Here is a 24091-nt window from a genome sequence, read left to right as displayed (position 1 = left end):
TTAAATGCACTTACTAACCATTTGCTGCAAAAGAGTTAGCAGCCTAACCATGGCTTAGCATGTTGTCTGAACAGGCCCTATATATTTAGATGCCAGGTTAAAATCTTTGTGTTCCAACAAATCATTTAATCTTTAATCTGTGCTCTGGTTATCAATGTTACTGCTGGCTCTTTAATATTCTTAATATTTTGATATTTTATTGTGGTATTTATTGTTTTGGATGATATTATATTGTTCTTATTGGTTTGTTTATGATTGCAAATGGCCCTGAAGGCACCTGCAACATATTAAATAAATAAATAAATCTGCTCACTGCAAAGGCAAAGACAACAAGAATACTGTACAAAAGCACACAGGTTTGAGCAGGAGCAGATGAACTTCCTTCAAAATGGTTTTTGTTATCTTGAGATAATTTGCATAGATTGAGGATTTATAAATGTTTCATAAAAAGCATTTGGCAAAATATAGGTTTAATGTTATTTATACATTTCTTTAGGAGTTTCATGACCCACACATATTTAATATATTTTTTCATACCATATACGCTTTTGTACTCATGTTACTCTAAAATATGCATTTTTGCATCCATTTGATGTTAAAATACATATTTTTGCATGTATTTTATATGCATTTTGATATGTTTATTATGCCAAGAACTAGATTTCAAAATTTGAACAGGTAAAAAAAACAAAGGAAAACTACATTCTAATCTGTGCAATAGTCCAAGAAGTGTGAATCAGGACGTTTTGCTTAAAAACGTGAACCATACAAAATCCTCTAGTGTCCCTACATGCATACATGTTACTGAACTTTTCTCACATTCATCATTTAACTTCTTCTCTTCCATCCCAGTCCCATCCTCCTGTTTACATTTAGATTTTAAGTTCCTTAGGGAAGATGCCCATTTGTGGTGATGTAACTCTGTTTAGTGTTTGAGGAGCAGATTGCCCTCTGTTTCTCCCCCTGCCCACCCCCTTACTCACACACATAGACCTAACTTTTTAAGCTGAAAGGAGCTCCAGATCCAAAGACTCACTCATTCACAGCAGTGGAGTACAATGTCGGCAAGCCATTGCTACAACCGAAGTAACTCACTTCATTGCTCTCGTTTCCATAGAAATCATCTTCCATTTGAGCTCCTCGCCAGACCCCGCTGATCTCTTCTTTTAAATCTACAGAAAAGCTACAGTCTTCCGATGAAAGGTTCAAGGGCTTCCCATGAGGTGCTGACCTAGGTTTTGAGGAATAAGTGAAAATATCCTCATGCTGGTCTTTGACTGCTTGCTCATTTTCACATGCTTGGTCATCACTCGGTGCTGAAGTTAAAAACCCATAAGACGTTTCACAAGCCATTAGTGTTGGATTGCTAGCCTCCAGTTGTGAACTTTCCTTGTCAGGAAATATCCATTCATCTGCAGAAGAAGAAAAGTTCAATATGGTTAGAATGGTAAATATTTCCACATAAAAATATCTGTTTTAGGAAATTATCATGCAACTATGTTGTGAAAAATATGGGTGGATGCGGTCAAAAGTTACAAACAGAAACTGTAATGTCACTGATGATATAAGCTAAATAGCTTATGTAGAATCGGACCTCTGGCCCTTCTAGTCCATCGCTGTATATTCTGACACAGTGGCTCAGTTCAGATAACATATTTCTCTATGGTGTTTTTAGAACTCCACAGTGGAGTTTTTATACCACCATTGAGAAATGTGTTGTCTGGAGGGAAAACAACACCCCACAGTGGAGCAGAGCAAAGTTCCTGCACAACGTTGTGTTGCGTGGAGGGCTCCGTGGAGTTTCCCGTTGCATTGACTGGACTTTCCCCTCTGGCTATAGAGTTCTCTGGCAAGAACGGCGAAAGGAGGGAGTGCCACTTCAGGAGAGCTGCTGGGATTGGTTTTTTTTTTTTTCAGCAATGGCTGATGGGACTGGGGAAGGAGAGAGTGTGGGGCAACTGTCAATCAAACACCGCATTGCCTTTTACTCAACTCCATGGGAGCCCACAGTCACACAACGGTGGAGTGTGGAGAGTACCTTCTAAAAACTGAACCCTTGAGTGGAGTTTTCCCACTACGTAGAGAAACGTGTTGTCTGAACTGAGCCAGTGACTCTCCAAGATCTTAGACAGGGATTTTTCCCAGTCCTACTGACTGAGATTCTGTTTAATGGAGCTATCAGGGATCAAACATAGCACATTCTGTGCTCAAAGCATGCAGCTTATCAATGACATGATCCCTCCATGTTACAATTGTATATACTCCTTTCCCCACATCAACCCTATCTTGAAGATCGTAAACCTTTTACACAGACACCTATTTCTGGATTAATTATTTCAGTTGATCATTGTAATTTGTCCCTAATTAACCAACCAATTAGAATATCAGCCTCTCAGTATATATGGCATTCAAAAGACATTTTGAGGTTCCTTGATCATCAAATGTTAATTTGGTGTTTAGTTTGGCAGATAGTGCTACAATGCAAAGTTTTGGACTCAAACTGATGCGCCTATTCACAGTTAGTATAGCACTGTGGTATAGTATTTTAGTAAAACACCTATTTTACACATGTGGTGTGCATGGAAGGACTGGTTGTATACTGCAAGGATTGGAGGAAGGATATATAATTAATCTTTGCATGCTCTGCCCCATCATCTTCAGTTGGGGATGGTGGTACAATTTTGTCCCTAAGCAACATTTGTGTCCATCCAAGTGCAGAGATTTACTTTTACCCATAGGAAGGAATGCCAGCCATTCAGATATTGGAGAAAGTACTTGGGCACATCACTGGGGTGTATTTCAAAAAATAACATATAATTTAAGCAACAGAAGATAAAATAGCTCCTTCTGTGTGTATTGGTGAGGCATCCCTAAATGGTTTTCCAGTGGCTGTATGTTTACAAGAAGATTAGTACCACCTTGTGTCCCTAGTAATCCCTTGCGAACTGAGCATGCTCCTATCTGTATAATTACATCTCTTCATCTGAATATCTCTACCTTGTAGACTGTTTCTTGGTCATGAAGGAATGTGATGGAAACTTAAGAACTGACTTAACTATAAAATTAGTGACTGATTTCTTAAAAAATCAAATGATATTCTTTCTCTTCAAAAAGGGCTTCTCAAATATTGAAGTCTTTACTTTCAAGCCCTCAAGTCTGATTTAGATTTGAATCTCAAATCTACAGTTCTGTGCTGAAAAAATGTGACATGAAAAAATGCATGGCTATATCCATTTCACCAAATTCCCCTGTGAGCAGGCAGTACTAATCTTCTTGTTTTAAAACAAACATAAAGCCACTGAAATGGATTTAAAGATTGACTGCACCAGATATATATAGAAAGAAGGTTTTTTTTTAACCCTCTCATTGTTAAATTATACTTTACTGTTTGAAATTATGTTAGGGAAAAATGTCAATGTGATTGATTAAGGGGATCTCAAATAACACCTAGGGAAAAGGAGAACTGCTCAAGTATGCATCACCCCCTTATCTTCATTAGATGTAGCATTATTTGGCTTGGTTACTAGAACTTGTAACTCCCTAGTTCCATAAACTAATGTTACCACCAGCAACAACTTTTAAAAAGTCTCAGCATAAACCACTAATATGGAAGTCATATTGTAACAGCAACAAGGCCTGCCACTATCGGTAGAGGGGATGGGATGGGAAGCTAACAATGACTACACTGTTAGGGCAGAGCAACACGTAACGCAAGGTTTGCCACAAATATTACATCCCAATACTGAGTTCTCTTTCTCCACAACACACAGCAATAGATAGTCCATGTTGCGACTAATATTGCCCCAATCCATTAGTGAACTCTTGCAGGCAAAGATACAGATAGGAGGCAGGAAATGAAGAAAGACATGGCCATCGACTACGCATTACAGAGAGAGTGAGAGAGAGCAGGGTAAACTTGACATGCTGCTCAGCAAGCAATGCAGATCTCCCATAAAGTGCAGTTCCACGATTACTATGGCATTCCAATCTAATAAAGGCATGATCTGAAGACACATGATACAGCAACTTTGACAGAGATCTGGGTCTGGTCAATGTCTGGATGGGAGACCGCCTGGGTACTACGCCACCTTGCTTGGCAGTACATGAATAGGCAGGATATGAATAAACTAAATTATTATATTATGATAGTGGTTTCAGACGGGGGTGGGGAATCACGTTTCCCTACCGTTGCTTTGCCTCCTGCTTCTCTTCCCACAACAGGGACGAACAGCTTCCTCTTTCTTCACACGGGGAAGAAAGAGGAAACAAGTGGTGACCACGTAGCCCATTCAGTCAGCGTTTTGATAGCGGAACTTCTCCTGTACAGAGCAGGAAATGAAGCCAAAAAGAAATGGATTTTCTGGGTCTTATTTTGCAGCATGAAAAACAACAGAAGAAGCAGGAGATGCACAGGAGGAATGGTGCGTCATCAAAATGTCTCACAAAGATCTGTGAACGGCCAGTTGTGAGCATTTGATAAAACGCTCATCTGAACAAGCTCCGAATATAATGAACAAAAAGTCAGAAAGAATGTAATGAAACACTCTTGATTTCTAATGGAATTGCACACTTCCTGGAAGCCCTGGGAAGTGTGTTTTCCCTTCTTCCCTGTGCCAATTGAGGCCTTAAAGGCCCTCTTAACCTTGCATCAAGAGGGCCTTTAAAAACCCAATTTGCACGTGAGGAGGCAAAGGCAGAAAGTGCACAATTCTGTGCTGGGGGAATTGCACTTTCTGGAGGCCCTGGAAAGCACACTTTGCCTCTTCTCCCACACCAATGCAAGGTTAAGAGGGCCTTTAAGGCCCTGATTGGTAGGGAGAATCACATTTCTCCCCCCCCGCCAATGGGTGCCTTAAAGGCCCGGTTAAGAGGGCCTTTAAGGCCCCTTTTGCCATGAGGGGGCGGGGAGAGATGCAATTTCCCTGAGGCTGGGGACCCCTAATGCCAGAGCGGAAGGAGAAAACATGCAATTTCGCCAGTTGTAGGGAAATTGCGGATTTCCCCCCGCTGTGTTATTGGCGGCCGCCATTAACACAGCGGGGGTGGGGGAGAACAAAGTGCAAAACTGCCTGATTGGTCTTGAAGGCTTGAGAGCAGTTGGGTGCAGGGCTGTCCTGGCACTGGGTCTGTCTGCGATGGCCAGACGCAGGGGCATCCACTTCTCTCCCAGGCCCAGGTGGATTTTTATCCCAATGCTACCATGAACACTTCTGTTTAGCAATAACATCATCAAATGATTAGGAAGTGGAGGACTCTGTTCTTTCCCTTTTAGATAAGATACTTTGAGGACAGTACATATGCTTCTTAATTCAGTAGTACAAAGCTGAAGAAAAAGATATCGTATAAGACTACAGCCAGTGTGATGTAGTGGTAAAGAGTGTTGGGCTGGAAGTCAGGAGATCCAGGTTCTAGTCCTCACTTGGCCATGAAAACCCACTGGGTGACTTTAGGCCAGTCACAGACTCAAAGCCCAACCTACCTCACAAGTCTGTTGTTGTGAGGATAAAATGGAGAGGAGGACTATGTAAGCTGCTTTGGGTTCCTTGGAGGAAAAAAGTCAGGATATAAATCCAATAAATAAATAAATAATAAACAAAGACTATCTCATTCCTATTACAAAGTTCAACGTCATGTGACCAGTAGTCAGTGAACCATCACTACTTGTTTACAAGTGAATGAGATGAGTGTTCTAGATCAAACTGCATCTATTATCTTGCAACCACAAAGTAGACTAGAATTCTTCCTTTGGAAAATAAAAGTCAAATGTTTCCATATCAATTGTAATGAATAATTTTGTGTATCTTCTTAGGAAAAAATATGTAAATTACTGTGTAATCATGCTATTGCAGCAAACAAGATAAATACAAGAATGATCACCTTAATGTCTAATTAGTTTCTCTGCAGAGTCAGATTTATGCAGGAGCTTCTAATTGCAACCTAACATTTTAATGAAGGTTCCAACATGGCATAAATAAGACTGGCAAACAACAGACAGTATTCATTCATTTTATTTCTTCCTTTGCCCCCAAACAATTTCCCTTTTGTAATGGTATTACACACCTGTTAGGGAAGATATGTTTATGCATTCTCTCTGCCAGCAGTCTAAAGAATTCCAATTCTAAATTGGAAAGGACCTAACACAAAGTGATAAGGATAATTTCTGGATTATGGGTCAATCCAAGATAAAAAAAATCATGGTTGAGACAGATAAGTATTCTACATCTCCTTCACATGCCTCTCTCTTAGAGAGAGAATTTTTTTACTTCTTTTTTTTGTTTCCAATTCCTCTGAATTTATTGCTGCCACATTTCCCTCTTTATCTCTGAAACAACAAGGGGTATATATGGGATTCTCAGGATTCTAACATTAGACTGCAAAGAATTAACTCAAGTCTTGTGTGGTGACTGTGTTGTCCTGCCACCTTGCGTCATCTCAACTTCACCTGAGACGCCCACAAGCTACCTGACAGGATTATCCACACCACTAGCACCCAGGACCACTTCAACCCCCCCTGTGCTGTTGACGTGTGTGAGGGTTTTGGCCTAGTGCTGCTGCTCCTGTCTCGCCTTTATTCTTTAGGCCCCACAGCCCAGCAACCTAGCTCTCAGTTTCCCATTCCGCTGCCACCATTAATTGTTCTCTCCTCAGTAACTCTTCCACAGACCACACCAGTTGTTCTTAAATGTAATTTGAATTGTTTAACATGTGCATGTACATAAACTTATTGGTTTCCTCAGTTGAAATGCATATGGTTTCTGTCAGTTCTTTCTTACAAGGTTCCACTCTAGAATAGTACTACTACTACTACTACTACTACTATATTTATTTCTTACCCGCCTCTCCCTTTGGATCGAGACGGGGAACAACATTAGTACAGGAATTAACACATCTTAAAAATTCTTGATTTTACATTGATCTGGGTAGGCCTGCTGGAAAAGGCTAGTCTTCAAAGCTGCCTTAAAATCACAGAGAGAGTTAATATTATGAATCTCCTCCGGCAGGCCGTTCCACAATCTGGGGGTGACAGAAGAAAAGTCCTCTGGGAAACTGATGTCAGCCTAGTCTTGGCTGACTGAAGTAAGTTCTCTCCAGAGGACCTGAGTGTGGGGGCAGACTGTACTATCATCCACTTCTCTCATATAATCATCCCCTCTACCCCACTTCTACCCTTCACTTCACAGAATCCTAAACCACACTGTCCCATATCCTACCCTTTACTTAACTATATATATAGATACATTTCGCCAGCTCCTCCCACTCTTACTCAGCCAATCAGCACTCCCCCTCAACCATCCAATCAGCACTCAGGCATTCAAACCCACTTTACAAATTTTAAGTACCTTGAGGCCTACTTACTTCCTGGAACTTTATGCATAATATAAACAATAATCTTGTAAATATTTACACTTACAACATATAAGGCAGCTGAACATCACAGTGACCATATATTATCCACTGTGGAACACTGGCTGCTTTACCAAGGAAAGAACCTTGAGAATCAAAAGCCAGTTCTATAGAAGTTCTTCTTCCAAGTTTGAGTTATATGCTTCTAAGACATGGGACTTGAACACACAGATTACATAGTGTGTGTGTGTGTGCGTGTGTTCTTAAGGATGTAGTTTGGAGACTTGGGGCATCTACTTGTCTTTCCACTTTGTCTGTGAGTGCAAGGAGATGTTGGAGTGAAAGTATTAGGGAAGCTGTGACACAAGTGTGTGTTGCCAAGAGAATGTGTTTCCTCATCATTGTGTCTCCTTAGCACCTTGTCTCCATTTTGACTGGCAAGGGGGGCTGGCTCAAAACTTACATAGGGCAGAACAGATTGCAAGCATGTATATGCTTTCTTCCGACGCTCTAATCAGCAACCATGGTAACCTCTGGAACGTGTGCACGCCCTACTCACTACCTGTTTCCAATCCAATCAAGCTTCAAGTATGCCCTTCAAGTATAGCTTTGAGGGCTGTCAGAGTACCATACAGGAAACACTGAAAAACTCATTGGAAAATAATATCATGGACACTTAGTCACCCATTAGTACCCCTTAATATTAGGAGTCAACACCCAAAATATGCTGATGACCTATTTTTACACTCAGCACCTTTTCTCAGCAAACACCATCTACACCTCACATTTTCTTTTGTATTGGGGAAAAAAACTATCCCAAAACTTGAGTCTTTAAGAAGGAATACCTTTTAGTTAAAAGAGTTTTTCCTGGGAGTACACTCCAGAGTACACTCCAGAGTAAGAATGCTGGTCCACTTCCTATTTTTGGTCACTACACTCTGTTTTTGAACTGTCCTGGAGGGTTTGAACAAAAACGAGATGTGTGTGTGGGGTTTCGAGTAGAACTCTCCATGGAATACGTTCTGTAGCATATGGGGCTAAAGGGGAATCTGAGACTTGTCAGCACCTGTCCAATCCCTGGATGTTTGAAGACAAAAAGTGCATCTTGTCTTCTAAGAGTTAGGGAACTGTAGCCCACCAGAAATTTGCAAGGCATAACCTGCACATTGCCAGTGATCTGGTCTAAAACATTAAGTTCTTGTTCACAACAGACCTCTGAGGAAGAACCTTGTTGAATCCCCTTTGCTCTGGGTTGGGTAATATTTGTAGGCCAATCTCTAATTCCGTGTACTCTCTTGCCTCTTTGACTTTGTCCATTCTGCCTTGGACAAAGAATTATCAACACTTCAGTTCCTTTCTCCTCATACGTCTGACTTCTCTTGCTCTCTCACCCAGTCCTTCTCCTGTCTCCTTTCTCTTCTGTAGATTAAATAGATATTTTCCGCTTCCATCTAAATGTTGCTCAAGTACTTATTCTTTCTATCTCTATAATAAACTGCATATTCAAGAACGCTAAATTTTGGTTTGTTGTCTCATTCCTTTTTTCTCGACCTGCTTAATTCCTACCGTGGCACACCATGCTTTTTGGTTAAAGATTCCAACACATGCCATGCAGTTATAAATGTGTATTGTCATATACATATAAACAAGTACACATAGTATCAGATAGGACTGATCACTAGGTTCATGACAGTAAGGTGTCTCATAATTTTATAAGTCTTGAACTCAGGAGGACCAAAAGTTCCTTTTATCAGTTTCATATGCTCTGAAAGATGTAACCTTTTAATCAGATTGGAATTAGAATTCACTATTTATGCTTACAAAACTTTGCGGCTAGACTGTCACAATCCCTGGCTCTCGAGGACTACCATGAATTTTACGAGGCACTCTAAAATTTGCATTTGGAGTTCCTTTTGTGGGCAGAGGTTAAGCTGGCAGAAAGTTGGAAATATTAATTTTATGTTTTACGGGAGGAGGAAATGCCTGTTTGCTAGCAATGCCCAAATTTTTTGTTGCCCTCATTCTCTGTTCATTCCTGCCTACCATATGATGAGTTTCGAAAGCTTCCCAAGTTAGGTCATTCTAATGCTCGCCAGACTGCCGAGGAGCTAACCATGAGGCGGTACAAGTCTGATTGGTAAGTACAGGAGACCAATTGTTCATTAAGTAGCTGTCTCGATGTCCAGAAGACAAACTGCATAGCAAGCTAACCACTTTGGCTTTTTATTTTTTAAATGAAACCTGCTCCATAGAGATATCGAATGTAATAGTATGAAAGGCAGACATTAGTAACTAACTAGGACAAGTAAAAAGTTTCACTCTTCTTGATGATTGGGTTCTTTTGGTGCTTAAATTTAATAAGGGCTTACAAGAATAATTTATTTTTAGTTCTTTCTCTTTAATCATGAAAGCATGGGAGTTCTTTATTTATATGCACTGCTCTGGTAGTCTTTGTTTAATCCTGCAAATCTTTATCAATGCTCTGAAGCAAATTCCGTTGCAGGGTGTTTGATTTCCATAATCCCTGCAGTGCAGACATTTATATTTTATGTGAATTGCTTTAGAATCCTTTGAAACACAGAGATTTATTCTCTTACTTTGGAAAAGCAGAGATGTTAAAGAACATAAAATTTGTGCCATACCAGTGACTACTATCTCATGACATTTTGGCCATCACTTTTTGAATATACTCTTTTGTAACCACTACTGGGGGAGGAGGGTGTGGTTGCCTAGCAGAGATAGTTTAAAAACACAAATTAAATTTCAGGGTGCAACCTTAAGCAAACATGGAAAGAATATGCACCAAATCCATGAGATTTGCTTCTGAATTTGCAAAACAGTTTTAAAAGACAAGGCTCATTCATACATGCATGTTCATCCAATGGTGATTTGCATTTAGAATTCAGTCATCACAGTTATTACTTTCACTTTGTTCACATCATTCACCTTCAATGTACTGCTTTTTTAGAAGAAACAGTTCACACAACCATCTGCCTGTTATTAAATCCATGGTAGTCATTGAAGATATATCAAGTGATGTATATGCACATGTAAACCTGCCCAGGGCTGAGCATAATTTGATAGGCATGCAAGTGTGAACAAGATCTTAGAAATTTATTCCTGGTAGATAAGAGACTTTTAAGAGGCAATGCCTTATAACTGATAAGAATGCTATATTTAGTGTGGGGACTTTCTTGGTTCAACCTATGCAATTCACTGGGTCACTTTGGGCCAGTCACCATCTCTCAGCCTAACAGGAGCACTGCAATAATAAAACAATAATAGAATATGCCCTCAGGTGTATCTCCGCGGTCCCACGTCTCAATCTGCCTGTCCGATATTTCCCCTTGGATTCCACATTGCCATCTCAAACTCAACATGCTCTAAAATGAACTACTTATCTTTCCTCCCAAATCTTCCTCTCCTTCATCCCTTTCCATTTCCAATGAGAACATCACCATACACCCTCTTGATCGGGCACACAACTCTGCCTTCATCTTTGATTCTTCTCTCTGCTTCTCACATTCATTCAAATACCAAGTTGTGCTACTTCTCCCTGTAGAGCATTGCAAAAATCTGCCTGTTCCTCTCTGTCCCTCTGCTAAAAGTCTGGTCCAACTCTTATTTGAACTACTGGTCTAGTCTTCCTGTCTCATACCTCAGTACTTTGAGTTGCCAAAATCATCCATCTCTATCCTGACTCAGATCATGTGATGTCCCTCTTTGGGACTTTTTTATTTTTTTGCTTTTAAATCTATCCATGGGTTCTATTCATCATTGTTTTTTGCATCCCTGTCCTTTACCAACTCTTAGCTGACCAAACGTCTCCTGCTTCCTTAAACAACTCCACACATTCTTCCTTGCTGCCCTCTGTGCATGAACTATCTTCCTGAACAAATGTATTGGAATTTCTTTGTTTTCCATCAAATTGCTCCTCAAATATCACTTTTTCTATCTGGCCTTTGGCTTATCATTATATGCTCCATTCCCAAATGTAACCAAGCTTTAAGTATATGTAAAGGCATGTGTTCATCCCACCTTCCTTTGTCTATTCTTTCCTCACTGTCTATTGTAAGTTCATTGGGAGCAGAATTTGTATTAGTTGCCTATGGAACTCTGTAAGGTGTTATGTACAGTGATGACATCATCATCTTATAGCATTTCCACTTTCTTGATGTAACATAAATGTAGCAATCTGAGAAGAGGTTCACACAGCCACTGCATAAATATTTATTGAAATTAATGTGTCAAGTGCTACCAATTATATAGAAGCTGTAGAATGGTTTTTGCAACTGAATACTTGATAACATAGGAATAGGAGAGTTAAGAAATAAATGGTCAATTCTCACAATGCAAGGATGTAAACAGTACAGAGATCAGTACTTTTAACTTACGATCTGATGACACAAAATTATTTAGGCTGCTCAAAACAAAAAGAGGTTGCGAAGGGTTCCAATGGGATCTCCCTAAACTGGGGGAACGGGCATTAAAATGGCAAATGCAGTTCAATATATAGCAAGTGTAAAGTAATGCATGTTGGTGCAAAATAATCTCAACTTCATGTATCTCTGGTAACTGACCAAGAGCTGGTGACTGACTGCTAGTGGTGGAATGCTAAATGAAAATGTCGACCCAGTCCATATTGGGCATAATTAGAAAACGAAATAAAACTGCCAATATCATGCTGGCCTCATACAAATATATGGTGTGACCACATTTTGAATACTGTGTACAGTTCCGGTTACTACACCTAAAAAAGGAGATTGTAGAGTTGGAAAAGGAGGAAATCAAAATCATCAAAGGATTGGATCAACTCCCTTATGATGAAAGATTACTAGAGCATCTGGCATTGTTTAGCTAAAAAACAGGTGCGTAAGGAGAGACATGACTGAGATGTACAAAATTATGCATGGTGTAGAAAATGGATAAGGAGAAGTGACACATAGGTTAACCACAGATGGGAACACACCATTCATAGCTTTGGATCCAAAGTGCAATTTCATGAAGGGAATGTTTGAGGAGGGAACTGGGATCTAGTGCAGGTTTCCTGTTGGAGAAAGGGGATGGGGAGATGATTTTCTTGGAATCCTCCTTTCTTCTGCAGCCTCAACCCTCCAAAACAGTGGTGTTGGTGTTGGGAGCTGAAGGGTGAATCAGAGAAAATCGCTACCTATTCCTTTTCTCCAGAGCCAGCTGCTGAGTCCAAGTCTGGATCCAACCCATCATGTTCACATCTTTTGTTGGACAAAATGTGTTCATATCAGAATGTCTATTATTCTCATGTAGCTAGCTAGCATAGATCAACATGAGCAACGCTGAGAAAAGTTGTATTAGAAAATTATTATGCTGTTACTAGGATAACACAGCTGCAAGGTGCACGTTTGATCAAGGAGAAATGATGAGCTGGGAAGGAACTGTTAGTGTTTCAACAAATATCTTCAATAATTAGCTTTGACAGGACAATCATCATAAAGCAATAGACTTATGTTAAACATGAGAAATACACAAAAGCTTCTAGCACCCACAAGATGCTGTTATAAATAGGCAGTTCAGTTAATGCTTCATTATGAGCCTTTCTAGCCATTGTGTTAGCACCTACCCTTGTCCAGTGACGTCCGACTCATGTGATGGATATTTTCTTTGTTTCCTGGATCTAAAGACGTATCAAGTGGTGAGGGGGATTGTTTGGACCTGCCAGTGTCTTGAACTGGCTCCTTTGTTTTTTCCAAAGTTGGCATTTGGCATGATCTGTTAGTTTTGATGCTTGCAGATTTTGTTACCTTCAAGCGAAAAAAGAAGTCTTAAAAGATAGAACCCTCACAATTAAATAAATTCAAAATTAGAAGTGCTAAGAAAAAATAGTAAAGCATACAGCAATGTGGATTTCAAGCTCAGATTTTTCAGAATTGGGAGATGAATAAAGCGGCCAAACTTGGCATAATGATCCCTAATGGGAAAATATAGTCTAAACAAGATATAAGGTTGCTTTCATGAGGAGGGCTCCCAGTGTAAGCAATTATGCACTTCGTCTGTCTTTTTTCCTTAACAGATTTTTGGCAATAAGAAAAAAGACAAAAGAAGTGGTGGGAAAACATGAGAGGATTACAAGCAGAAGATGTTGTCATTTGTACCTCCCATCACTTGCAGGTGAAAGCAAGATAAAAGCCTTGTCTGGAAACACCCATAGATTCCTTTGCCTCACTCATGATCACCAGCACCCACTATCATATATCTTAGCCTTGTTTTCTTATTAATGGCTCCAGATATGTTCTGACACAAGTGTGAGTAATTCCTACCTCCTCAGATGCTCTTGTGCTGAATCTTCGACCTAAAGGTGGAGGTGGTCCAAGGACCTTAGATCCAAATGCAATGTGGGATACATCTTGATTTTTGTTGTTTCGAGTAGTGGCTGATCCTCTGTTCATTAGATGGTCTACTAAAGAACAAGATAGACTATTTAAAGCCTGGTATTGTAAACAAACTGAGTTATAAGCAGTGGGTCATATAATTTCACCAGAGAAATCATAGGAAAAGCAAAAACTCAAATTAAGAATCCTGCCTAGATATTGTTCTTATAATGGCAAAATAAATTTGTGGAATTTTAGTGTGCATTAATTAACAGGTGCAGGCAGGAGGTAGATCAAGATCGCCTAGTAGTTCTATTTGCAGTAGACTGTCAAAGTAGACTCCCAAGCATTTAACAGCATTTAACAACATGAGCTGAGTTTGTTTTAACAGACCCCAGAATAGCTGTTTTTATAAAGATACTGTTTTATGCTTTTTACGTTTTTAAACTTTGTATATTTGTTTTTAATGTTTACTGTTTTTAACTTTTGTAAACTGCCCAGAGAGCTTTGGCTATGGGCGGTATATATTGTATTTCTTCGATTGTAAGACGCACACTAATTTCAGTACCACCAACAGAAAAAAGCTTTGATTCTAAGAAATAATAAATGCACCCGCGATTCTAAGACACACCCTGTTTTTAGAGATGTTTATATGGGGAAAAAGTGTGTCTTAGAATCGAAGAAATACGGTAAATGCAATAAATAAATAAATAAATAAATGTTTTTGATTCCCAAATATTTAACAGTAGTAACAAAAATAAGGCTACCTTGCTCCCTAAACTAGCCTGCTAAAATGCAGTTCTGGCACAAAAAAGGCAATGTTTCTTAATTAAATGTTTCTTCCCTCTCCCTATTTTGCACTTGACATCAGTTGGCGGATCTTGGGGTTAAAGTACAAAACAAAATAGAACCCATAAACTTGAAGTATGCTCAGCCTGGCTCTACACTGCCACAATTTCCCTCAATCCCATAAACCTTTGGTAATAAACCTTACAACCCAGATAACTGCCTTGATTTCACAGTTGGACATCCATCCCGCTGTTTCTACAGATGTTAAAGTTGCAGCTTAATTGCATTAACATCCAAATACCATTCCTTATTTTCCATGTTAGTTAGTCTCAGCTAAATAAGGTTTTAGATTTTTTTTGTTTAAGATGTACTTGTCATATTCTAATGAGAATTGCTCCCTGTGTATTTCAGTACCTTTTGTCTTGTGCTTGTATTTTATTTATTGGAGTAGTGTTGCAGCGTGGAGTGCTCTTGTTCATTGTTCCAGTCAGCCAGCCATGCCCTCCTGTATGATACTCCATTCCATTCCTCCCACCTGATCTTCTAATCCCTTCCTGTCCCTCCTACGGTCAGTTAGCATTTCGTGGTCAATGAACATACTCAGTTCACACTGGACAGTTTTGGTTTCCCCGTTTCTTAGGGTTTGATTTCCCTAAAGATTTGTTATGCCTCCCCAGCCTGCTGATAATTCCCTCTCTTGTGCCTGGATAGATTTTAGGGAAGTAAGGACTGGCACCCAGAGAACTGAGAACACTACTAGTATACATGGCATTTATTATCTCTCACAAATATTTCTGTTCTATAATGATATTCCTCAGGAAGTTTACAAAAAATAATCAAACAATTAAATTATAAACACAAAAAATAAGCGAACATTGAAGATGATCCTTCAATGCTATATATTTATCTATATCTATCTATCTTTACAACTAGTTAAACTTTTTAAATTGAGTGACAACAATTGCAGGTTTCTACTGTTTATGTTGTATGAAAGGCTCTGAAACTGACTCAAGGTTCCATTTTAACTGCCACATTTTGCTGGGTTCTCCGTAGAGGCAAAGGAATGGTAATGCTTTAGTTAGTATTGGACCCTCTCAATCCTGAACGAATCAGATCTAGACTTAGTCAAGGTTATAATAAATCCATTCAAATCAATGACAAACAAGTTCCATCGATTTCAATGAGTTACTGTAAATACAATGGGCAGGGGAATTCTAACGTTTATCATGGAGAGATCTGATGCTGGAGCCTCAAAGATATCCAAAGGTCTGCTGGACTCAAGTCATCAGGCAAAAGTGGGGAAGGAGTGGTATTTTGCTCCTTCTCCCCACACACCCCACCTTGGTTGGACTTTTTTTTCCTTTGACTTTCCTTTGTATTAATCTATGCCAACTCCAGGGGTGCTGTAGATTACTGGCTGGTTTGGGTGTGTGGCCAGGACCTCCCCCTGATAACTCTCCCTCTCTGATGTCAGAGAGGTAAAGGGTTTGAATGTTGCCACGGGGACTGGGAGGGGGTATCTGAGGTTGGATCTCTTCCTCCAAGGACAGACCTCTTTCTCCGTCCTTCAAGATGGAGATCTGACATATCCCATAAGCCTGTAACACCATTCCAAGGATCACAGGACTGCACTGAAGGTCTGGATCCAGCCCATTATATCTTTTAAGAACTAAGTGCAAACGGGTTAACTGTAAAATAGTCTAGGAGACAGGAAAACACTTTTTACAGTGCTAAACTGGGGTAAATTTCATACAGATAAACAAATGGATATTCAAACTATTATAAAATGTACCTAGGTTTTAAGGAGGCTCATACCAAAGGGACCTCCCCAAAGAACTTCTAAGACCACTCTGTGGAAACATGGTACCCAGAGGTTTAGAACCCATACTAATATGCTTGGCTGTTAACAATTTCCACATAACAGGTAGAAAATAAATCATAATTGTATATTTAATTGTAAAAAGAGAAACTATCAGATAAACTATTGGATAGCTTCCTGAATATGTATCAAACGCAGTACTGACTGAGTAAACTGTAAAATACTGGCCCTTAAAAGAAATGGCAATGGATATTGAACTTTGAATTTAATCTAGTCTCCGCTCATCTTTTTAAAAGAAGTGTAATAAATAGTTATCGATAAAAAAGAAGAAAGAAAAATTGCAGGTAAATAATATGCAGCTTAACAATGAAAGGAAAAACATCCCCATACGTTCTTCCATCCAATGATGACTTTTAATTGATTCTAATTTCATAACCAGAATTTACCCTGTTCACAACACCCAAATGTGAATACAATCTGCGGTCAATGTCCATTCATTTCCAAGCTTCTGATGCTTTTCATGGGGGAAAATGTAGACATTAGAAAAATATGAATTTAAATGAGTAACTTTTTTAAAGTGCGCACAAACACACTTCAATCAGTGGGAAAAGATTGTGTACTTTTGAATGCATACACAAGTATGTACCCAAGTACTTTGTGATTTTCACGTGAAAAGAAAAAAAAATGTCTGAAATCTGATACAGACACGAGTCATAGAAAGCTCAGAGGTGGAATAATAATAATAATAATAATAATAATAATAATAATAATAATAATAATAATAGCAGCACCATCAGTGTAGATGGTGCTGTACATAGTAAAGCAATAAAATAGCAAGACCCTGCCACATAGGCTTACATTCTAATAAAATCGTAATAAAATAAGAAAGGGAAGAGAATGCACCAAACAGGCACGGGGGACAATAAAACTAACAGTATAAAAGTAAGATCAAAATCAAGTTCTGAAAGCTTTAGAAAAAAGAAAAGTTTTCAACTGAGCTTTAAAAACTGTAATTGAAGTCGTGGTCCGCAAATGCCCTTGAAGAGAATTTCAGGCATAAGGAGCAGCAAGAGAAAATGGACGAAGCTGAGCAAGAGAAGTAGTGACCCTTGGGCGGTTTAGAAACATAACATTTGATGAGCGAAGAGCACAAACAGGAACTCTGGTTTTGCTGATATCAACATCTTCCATTATTTACCTCAAGCTTCTTCCTTTTCCCCTTCAAATTTTCTCACCATTATATTTTCCATCATATTAAAATTGGAACCATACTATACTTGCCTTCAGCAACTGGAGAAGATAAGATTGAGGGGAGACATGATAGCACTCTTCAAAAAGGTTGTCACACAGAGGAGGGCCAGGATCTCTTCTCGATCATCCCAGAGTGCAGGACACAGAATAATGGGCTCAAGTTACAGGAAGCCAGATTCCGGCTGGACATCAGGAAAAACTTCCTGACTGTTAGAGTAGTACAACAATGGAACCAGTTACCTAGGGAGGTTGTGGGCTCTCCCACACTAGAGGCCTTCAAGAGGCAGCTGGACAACCATCTGTCAGGTATGCTTTAGGGTGGATTCCTGCATTGAGCGGGGGGTTGTACTCAATGGCCTTGTAGTCCCCTTCCAACTCTACTATTCTATGATTCGATGAACTCCCTCCCATACTTGAATAATAAGGAAGACGCCATGCTGAAAGAGAAACAAGTGAGTATATGCGTGTTGCTGGACCTAGAGTGTTTGCAAGCAGCAGATCTTCCGCCTTAGCTTCCAGTTTCCTCCCCAGTTATGTAAATAGGCTGGGCAGAGTTTTGGTTGCAATTACACACCAAATTTGCTTCACAACTTTTCTGCATCTAGTGAAAGTGAGTAATCTTCTATGCTTTGATGGGTCTTGCACATACAAAAATGGGAGAGTCAAAAAATCTAAGGAGTGATAGCATACCTCCGTCAGGCTGGGTGACCTGCTTCAGTTTGGCATCAATGTCTTTGATATTCTTACTAGTTTGTGATGTTCTCTTCCCCATATCAATTAGAAAAACAGATTAACACGAACATTTCCCATTCATGATCACATTAATTGACTGCAATTAATTGGCGACATCAACACGTACAAGTCATCTGTTACTGAACAACTAGGTATAGTTAAAAGGAGACTAAAAGGTAATTTGGGCTTTTGATTAGTACTGGAACAACAACATAAAAATGAAGTTTAAAAGATAAAAGATGAAATTTCTAATTAAATCGAACTTTAAACTTATCAAAGCACTCACTTCTAGGAAGTCCTGGTTTGGGGACTTTGAAAGGAACAGAATGGCATAAGAACTCATCTCCTATTCACAGTGCAAAGTTAAAAATAAAGATTAGATTAAACTCTGATGCTCAAGGCATTTTTTCTAGTTAAAAATGAACTTGGCATAGGTCAGGGATGTACCCACTAATTATTTTACTACTTTACCAAGGGCTATATATCTTTGTAGCTTGGATGATAAAACCTGGAGGTGTCTAATTGCCTCTTTTTCTTCTTCAAATAAACAGTCATTTTTTCTTTGGATTAAAATAATGAGAATGGTCAGCTATTTAATTATACTTCCTGTTTTCACTGTAATATTTTAAGATAATAGTATAGATATTTTTGGGTTTGCAGTGTTATTGTTATTATATTTATATATTATTGTACTCTTAAGTTTGCAGAAAAGCCGGATAAAATAAAAGAACCAGACAAATAAGTTTAGGGTTTAAGTTTCTTCCCTCAAATGCTCCCCAAGGGAGAGAAATCTCAGGATTCTGTAGAAAAGTTCATTATACTAAGCTGTCTGATATTTTCAGAAGAAATGTCCACCAAGAACATAAAGTGATAAGTGTATCTTTTTTTGGGTACCCTCACAAAGCAGTGATGATCACCACTCAGAGGAGTGGTATCTAAGCAGAAAGATTCTCTTCTCACCTTCTGGGAGATGGTCTATCACAGTGTTAATTAAAAAGTGGATGGCTTTAGCTACCTCTGTCAAAATGGACTGATCAAAAGGCTTCATGTTTTGAGGATCTGCAAACCCTGTGAAAGACATGTGTTATTCCAAGTGGGGCATGGATGAGTGTAGCTTTCAAGAAATATATTGAAGGACAGTTCGGTGTCACACTGTTGACCAACACTGGCCTTCCAACAGCCCTCAGGGTATGATATGAGCCGTCCGGTTCAGTTTTATTGGATGAGTTTCAGTTAGTGAGGCCCGAGGATGTGGACAAGGTGCTTGGCCAAGTCCGGTCGACCACCTGTGTGCTTGACCCTTGCCCCTCGTGGCTCATTACATCAAATAAGGAGGGGATCGCCGGCTGGGTCCAGGAGGTTGTAAATGCCTCCTTGAGAGAGGGAGTGGTGCCGGCCTCTTTAAAAGAGGCGGTAATTAGACCACTCCTGAAGAAGCCTAATCTGGATCCGGAAGATGTTAACAACTACAGGCCGGTGGCTAATATCCCTTTCCTGGGCAAGGTGCTTGAGCGGGTGGTTGCAGGACAACTCCAGGCACTCTTGAATGAAACGGATTATCTAGATCCATTTCAATCGGGCTTCAGGCCTGGTTTTGGAACAGAAACTGCCTTGGTCGCCCTGTGGGATGACCTCTGTCGGGAGAGAGACAGGGGGAGTGCGACCCTGTTGGTTCTCCTGGACCTCTCAGCGGCCTTCGATACCATCGACCATGGTATCCTTCTGGATAGGTTGTCTGAGCTGGGAGTTGGAGGTACTGCGTTGCAGTGGTTCCGCTCCTACTTGGATGGCCGATTCCAGAAGGTGGTGCTGGGGGATTATTGCTCTGTGCCGTGGCACCTAAGCCATGGGGTTCCACAGGGCTCTATCTTATCCCCTATGCTGTTTAACATATACATGAAGCCGCTGGGGGAGGTTATCCGGAGATGTGGACTGAGGTGTCATCAATATGCGGATGATACCCAGCTCTACCTTTCCTTTTCATCAAACCCAGGTGAGGCAGTGGCTGTTCTGAACCAGTGCCTGGGCACGGTAATGGACTGGATGAGGGCTAATAAACTGAAACTCAATCCAGACAAGACGGAGGTACTGTTAGCGGGTGGTTCTTCTGTCCGGCGAGGTGATGTTTGCCCTGTCCTGGACGGGGTTGCACTCCCCCTAAAGGATCGGGTCCGTAGTTTGGGGGTGCTCTTCGATCCAGAACTGTCACTTGAGGCACAGGTGAACTCAGTGGCAAAGAGCACCTTTTATCAGCTTAGGCTGATATACCAGCTGCGCCCTTATCTGGACAGAGATAGCTTAGCTACAGTTATCCATGCTCTGATAACCTCTCGTTTGGATTACTGCAATGCGTTATACGTGGGGCTGCCTTTGAAAACGGTCCGGAAACTTCAACTGGTGCAAAACAGGGCAGCAAGGTTATTAACAGGGACTGGCCGGCGAGATCACATTACGCCAGTCCTTTTACAACTTCATTGGCTGCCAGTCCAGGTCCGGGCCCAATTCAAAGTGCTGGTATTGACATTTAAAGCCCTAAACGGTTTGGGGCCAGGTTATCTGAAGGAACGCCTCCTCCCATATGTACCTACCCGGACCTTAAGATCATCTACAGGGGGCCTTCTCCGTGAGCCCCTGCCAAAGGAAGTGAGGCAGGTGGCTACTAGGAGGAGGGCTTTCTCCGCTGTGGCACCCCGGTTGTGGAACGAGCTCCCCAGAGAGGTCCGCTTGGCGCCTACACTGTACTGCTTTCGTCGCCAGCTGAAGACCTTTTTATTCACTCAGTATTTTAACACTTAATTTTAACTTAAATTTAAATTTTACTGTTTTAACTCTGTATTTTAATCCTATATCAACTTTGCTGTGTGGTTTTATCCTGGTTGCGCTTTTTATACTGTATTTCGTAATTGTGTTTTAAACTGTGGGGTGTTTTACTGTGGTTTTAATTTTTGTGAACCGCCCAGAGAGCTTCGGCTATTGGGCGGTATAAAAATGTAATAAATAAATAAATAAATAAATAAATAAATATGATAGCAGGGCCACTCAGAATTAGCAGAGAATTAATTGAGAAATGGTAAGATCTCATACACATTTTTCTAGCTTCTGCATACTGTCCTTAATTTCAGAGGCACAGTTCAGATTGTGACGAGGTCTGGAAATGCCAATCTCTAAAACAGAGGTCGCAACAGCACAAGTCTTTATCTGAGGCAGGGTGTGTAACCTCATATCCTCCAGATATTTTGGATGACAACTCCCATAATCCCTGACTCTTGGCCATGCTGGATAGTTTGTGGTCCACAACATCTGGAGGGCACCAGGTTATCTATTCATGATCTATGGCAAGTACTAGCCCAACTAAAAGCTCACTTATGAGCTGGTCTTTGCTATACAAAGCACCTTCAACAGTATTCATCATACAGCAGCTTTTCATGCAAAGTGTACCACGTTGATTCAAGTCTGATACAAACTGTATCATTTTGTACAATGAGCAGGCTGAAATCCCTGGATATGCACCCATGGGAACATGCGTAATGATATAATGTGTGAAGGCAGACATGGATATAGTGTGCAGCCCAAAGATGGTCAAGTTAAAAAAAAGCAAAAAAAGAAAGAAAGAAAAAAAAAAGCACGATTTTCTTAAAAAGGCATGTCATCAAATTGTGGCTCACTTTATAGAAATTAAGACATGAGTAGACTGAGGTATACTTTTGCAGATCAAATCAATACAACTTCATTTTGTTTTTCATAGTAAAACAATGCAATTTCCACACAAATGCACCTGCCTATACTTAAAAGCAAAGAGCAACCAAAGCCTAAGAGCATTGCTGCTGTGGAAACAAAAGCACTTGGGCAAAGAGAGTGCTAATTTTTAAGTAAATTACCAGTTTTGATTTGTGTTTAGTGGACCACTACATCTTGTCATTAGCAAGTTGAACTGCTCAATTTAAGCAACCAGACTTGTTTTTGTGTTCAATTAAACCACGGTCCCATTAATGGAAAAAAAAATACTTCCTGCAGTCCTACATTGACTAACAGTCAGTACTTAATCTGGGCTGGGAATTGAAGGAATTAGCAGCGTAAAATTTTAGTCAAATTACACACGTAATGATTAACTGGATACATGTTGGTTTTATTAATTTTGTTGAAAGCATTCAAAACACTGAATTGCTCTTCAACAGCATATAATTATATTTGTAATTTAGGGAAATTAGCTGTACATGATGAATTAGGAACTTTCAGTCTAGCAAATGCATGAGGAGGAGGAGGAGGAGGGAGAGAACAGAAAACCTCTTTGTAAAAGAGGCCTCTGTGTGTACGCATGCGTGTTTGAAGGAGCAATGCAACTTGCTAGATGTTTCTTTCCATGATTTGTGGCTGTTTGAAAGGCAGGAAAGGTCCTTCTCCATTATTAGTTAAAACAATGAAGGTAGTAAGGGTGGAATAAAAAAGTAAATGATTTTTAAAAATGTATTTATTAAAGATAAAATTGCCACCTCCCCACCACAGGGCTATCTACCACCAGCTGCCCTGTGAGAAGGACCCTGATAACTTTTTCTATGTCAATACTGTTTATTGTGGTTTTAATATATTTTGTTACTTATAAGCCACTTTGGAAAGGTCTGTATCTTGAAAGGAAGATTATAAATAATTGTAATAATAGATAAACAAACAAGCAATTCATTACATATAATTGTTTCACAATAACAGCTATTTGAAAAGGGAGGTTATTTGTTGAGTAAGTATTACAAATACTGATGATGATTCTACTTGTTGTTTATGTTGCCTTTGATAAGACTGGTTGATACGTACATGTTAATTACTTAACAAATGGTAAATTAACTGGTTGACTTACGCATGTGAACAGGCCATCACAGATCTAACATGCAGAACTTTCAGATCACCTAAAATGTCTGTCCTCAATATATTGCACACATTCAGCTGCCATCCATCCAGTGCAAAGAAATCAAGTTCTGTACATAAATGTATAAACCAGCATTCAGAGTCCTTGATCATGGACATAATGGCCTTAAGCTTCTTGAGGGTTTTTCCATTTGCACACTGAAGAAAATCTCGCCATCAGAGAAAAGATCCTTGAACCCGGATCTGCTGTCTTGTCCTAGTGTAAGACTGGCACATTTCCATTATCTCTAGGACTTGGTTGTATTATTGGCATATTAAGCTGTTGCTTGGCAAATTTTGGACTGAAAATAGGAGTTTGCACAGATACACAATGGAGTGTAATTTTAATCCTTGCATACAGATGCTGTTCAGATTCCCTAAGTCTAATATAGGTATTATATGAAAGTGTAAATCACTGTTACATATCCCATTTTTTAAAAAATAACTCTCAATAATATATGGATAGATTATGTTCCCTCTTGTCCACCTTCTCCCCACTCCCCCTAAAACTGAAGAGTTATTGACAAGCAAAATGTATATTCTGTAGCGGCACTGAAATTACTCCGATGAAATCAGGAAAATCTAAGCCTGTTATCCAATGACCTTTTATCTGTAATCAACAAAATCAAGATCACATTCCAACTTTGGATCCCTTTCAAAATTAATGACTGATGAAGAGGATAGGATCCAAAGGAAATTCCCAGGAGAGAACAATGCTTGACCGAATACTATTTCAGTATTACATTGACTGGGTACAATAGCCCAGAAGTATATGTATGTAGATTAAAATATGGGCTGCTCCTATGCTTGGGCAAGGGAGAAAGGGTAGCATGACTATGGTTGATATGTCCAGACCCAGTGAGATTAAGAAAAGGGATGGCAGGTACATGTTATGCAATAATTTGGGTGCTCT

At 39.7% G+C, this 24091-nt stretch overlaps 1 protein-coding gene across 1 annotated transcript in view; it reads right to left on the bottom strand.

The window, feature by feature from the left end:
- The window catches only part of CFAP20DC (CFAP20 domain containing), a 184364-nt gene that overhangs the window by 89087 nt on the left and 71186 nt on the right, over positions 1-24091 (bottom strand). Inside the window, exons 8-10 of the mRNA XM_063122092.1 lie at positions 13641-13780; positions 12944-13124; positions 1096-1412 (exon numbers count right to left, since the gene is read on the bottom strand). Coding sequence (XP_062978162.1) covers positions 1096-1412; positions 12944-13124; positions 13641-13780 — 638 coding nt within the window. The remainder of the gene's footprint in view (positions 1-1095; positions 1413-12943; positions 13125-13640; positions 13781-24091) is intronic.

The sequence above is a fragment of the Elgaria multicarinata genome, chromosome 3 (genome assembly GCF_023053635.1).
Source record: "Elgaria multicarinata webbii isolate HBS135686 ecotype San Diego chromosome 3, rElgMul1.1.pri, whole genome shotgun sequence".
NCBI lineage: Eukaryota > Metazoa > Chordata > Lepidosauria > Squamata > Anguidae > Elgaria > Elgaria multicarinata.
This window is presented reverse-complemented; position numbering and strand designations above follow the sequence as displayed.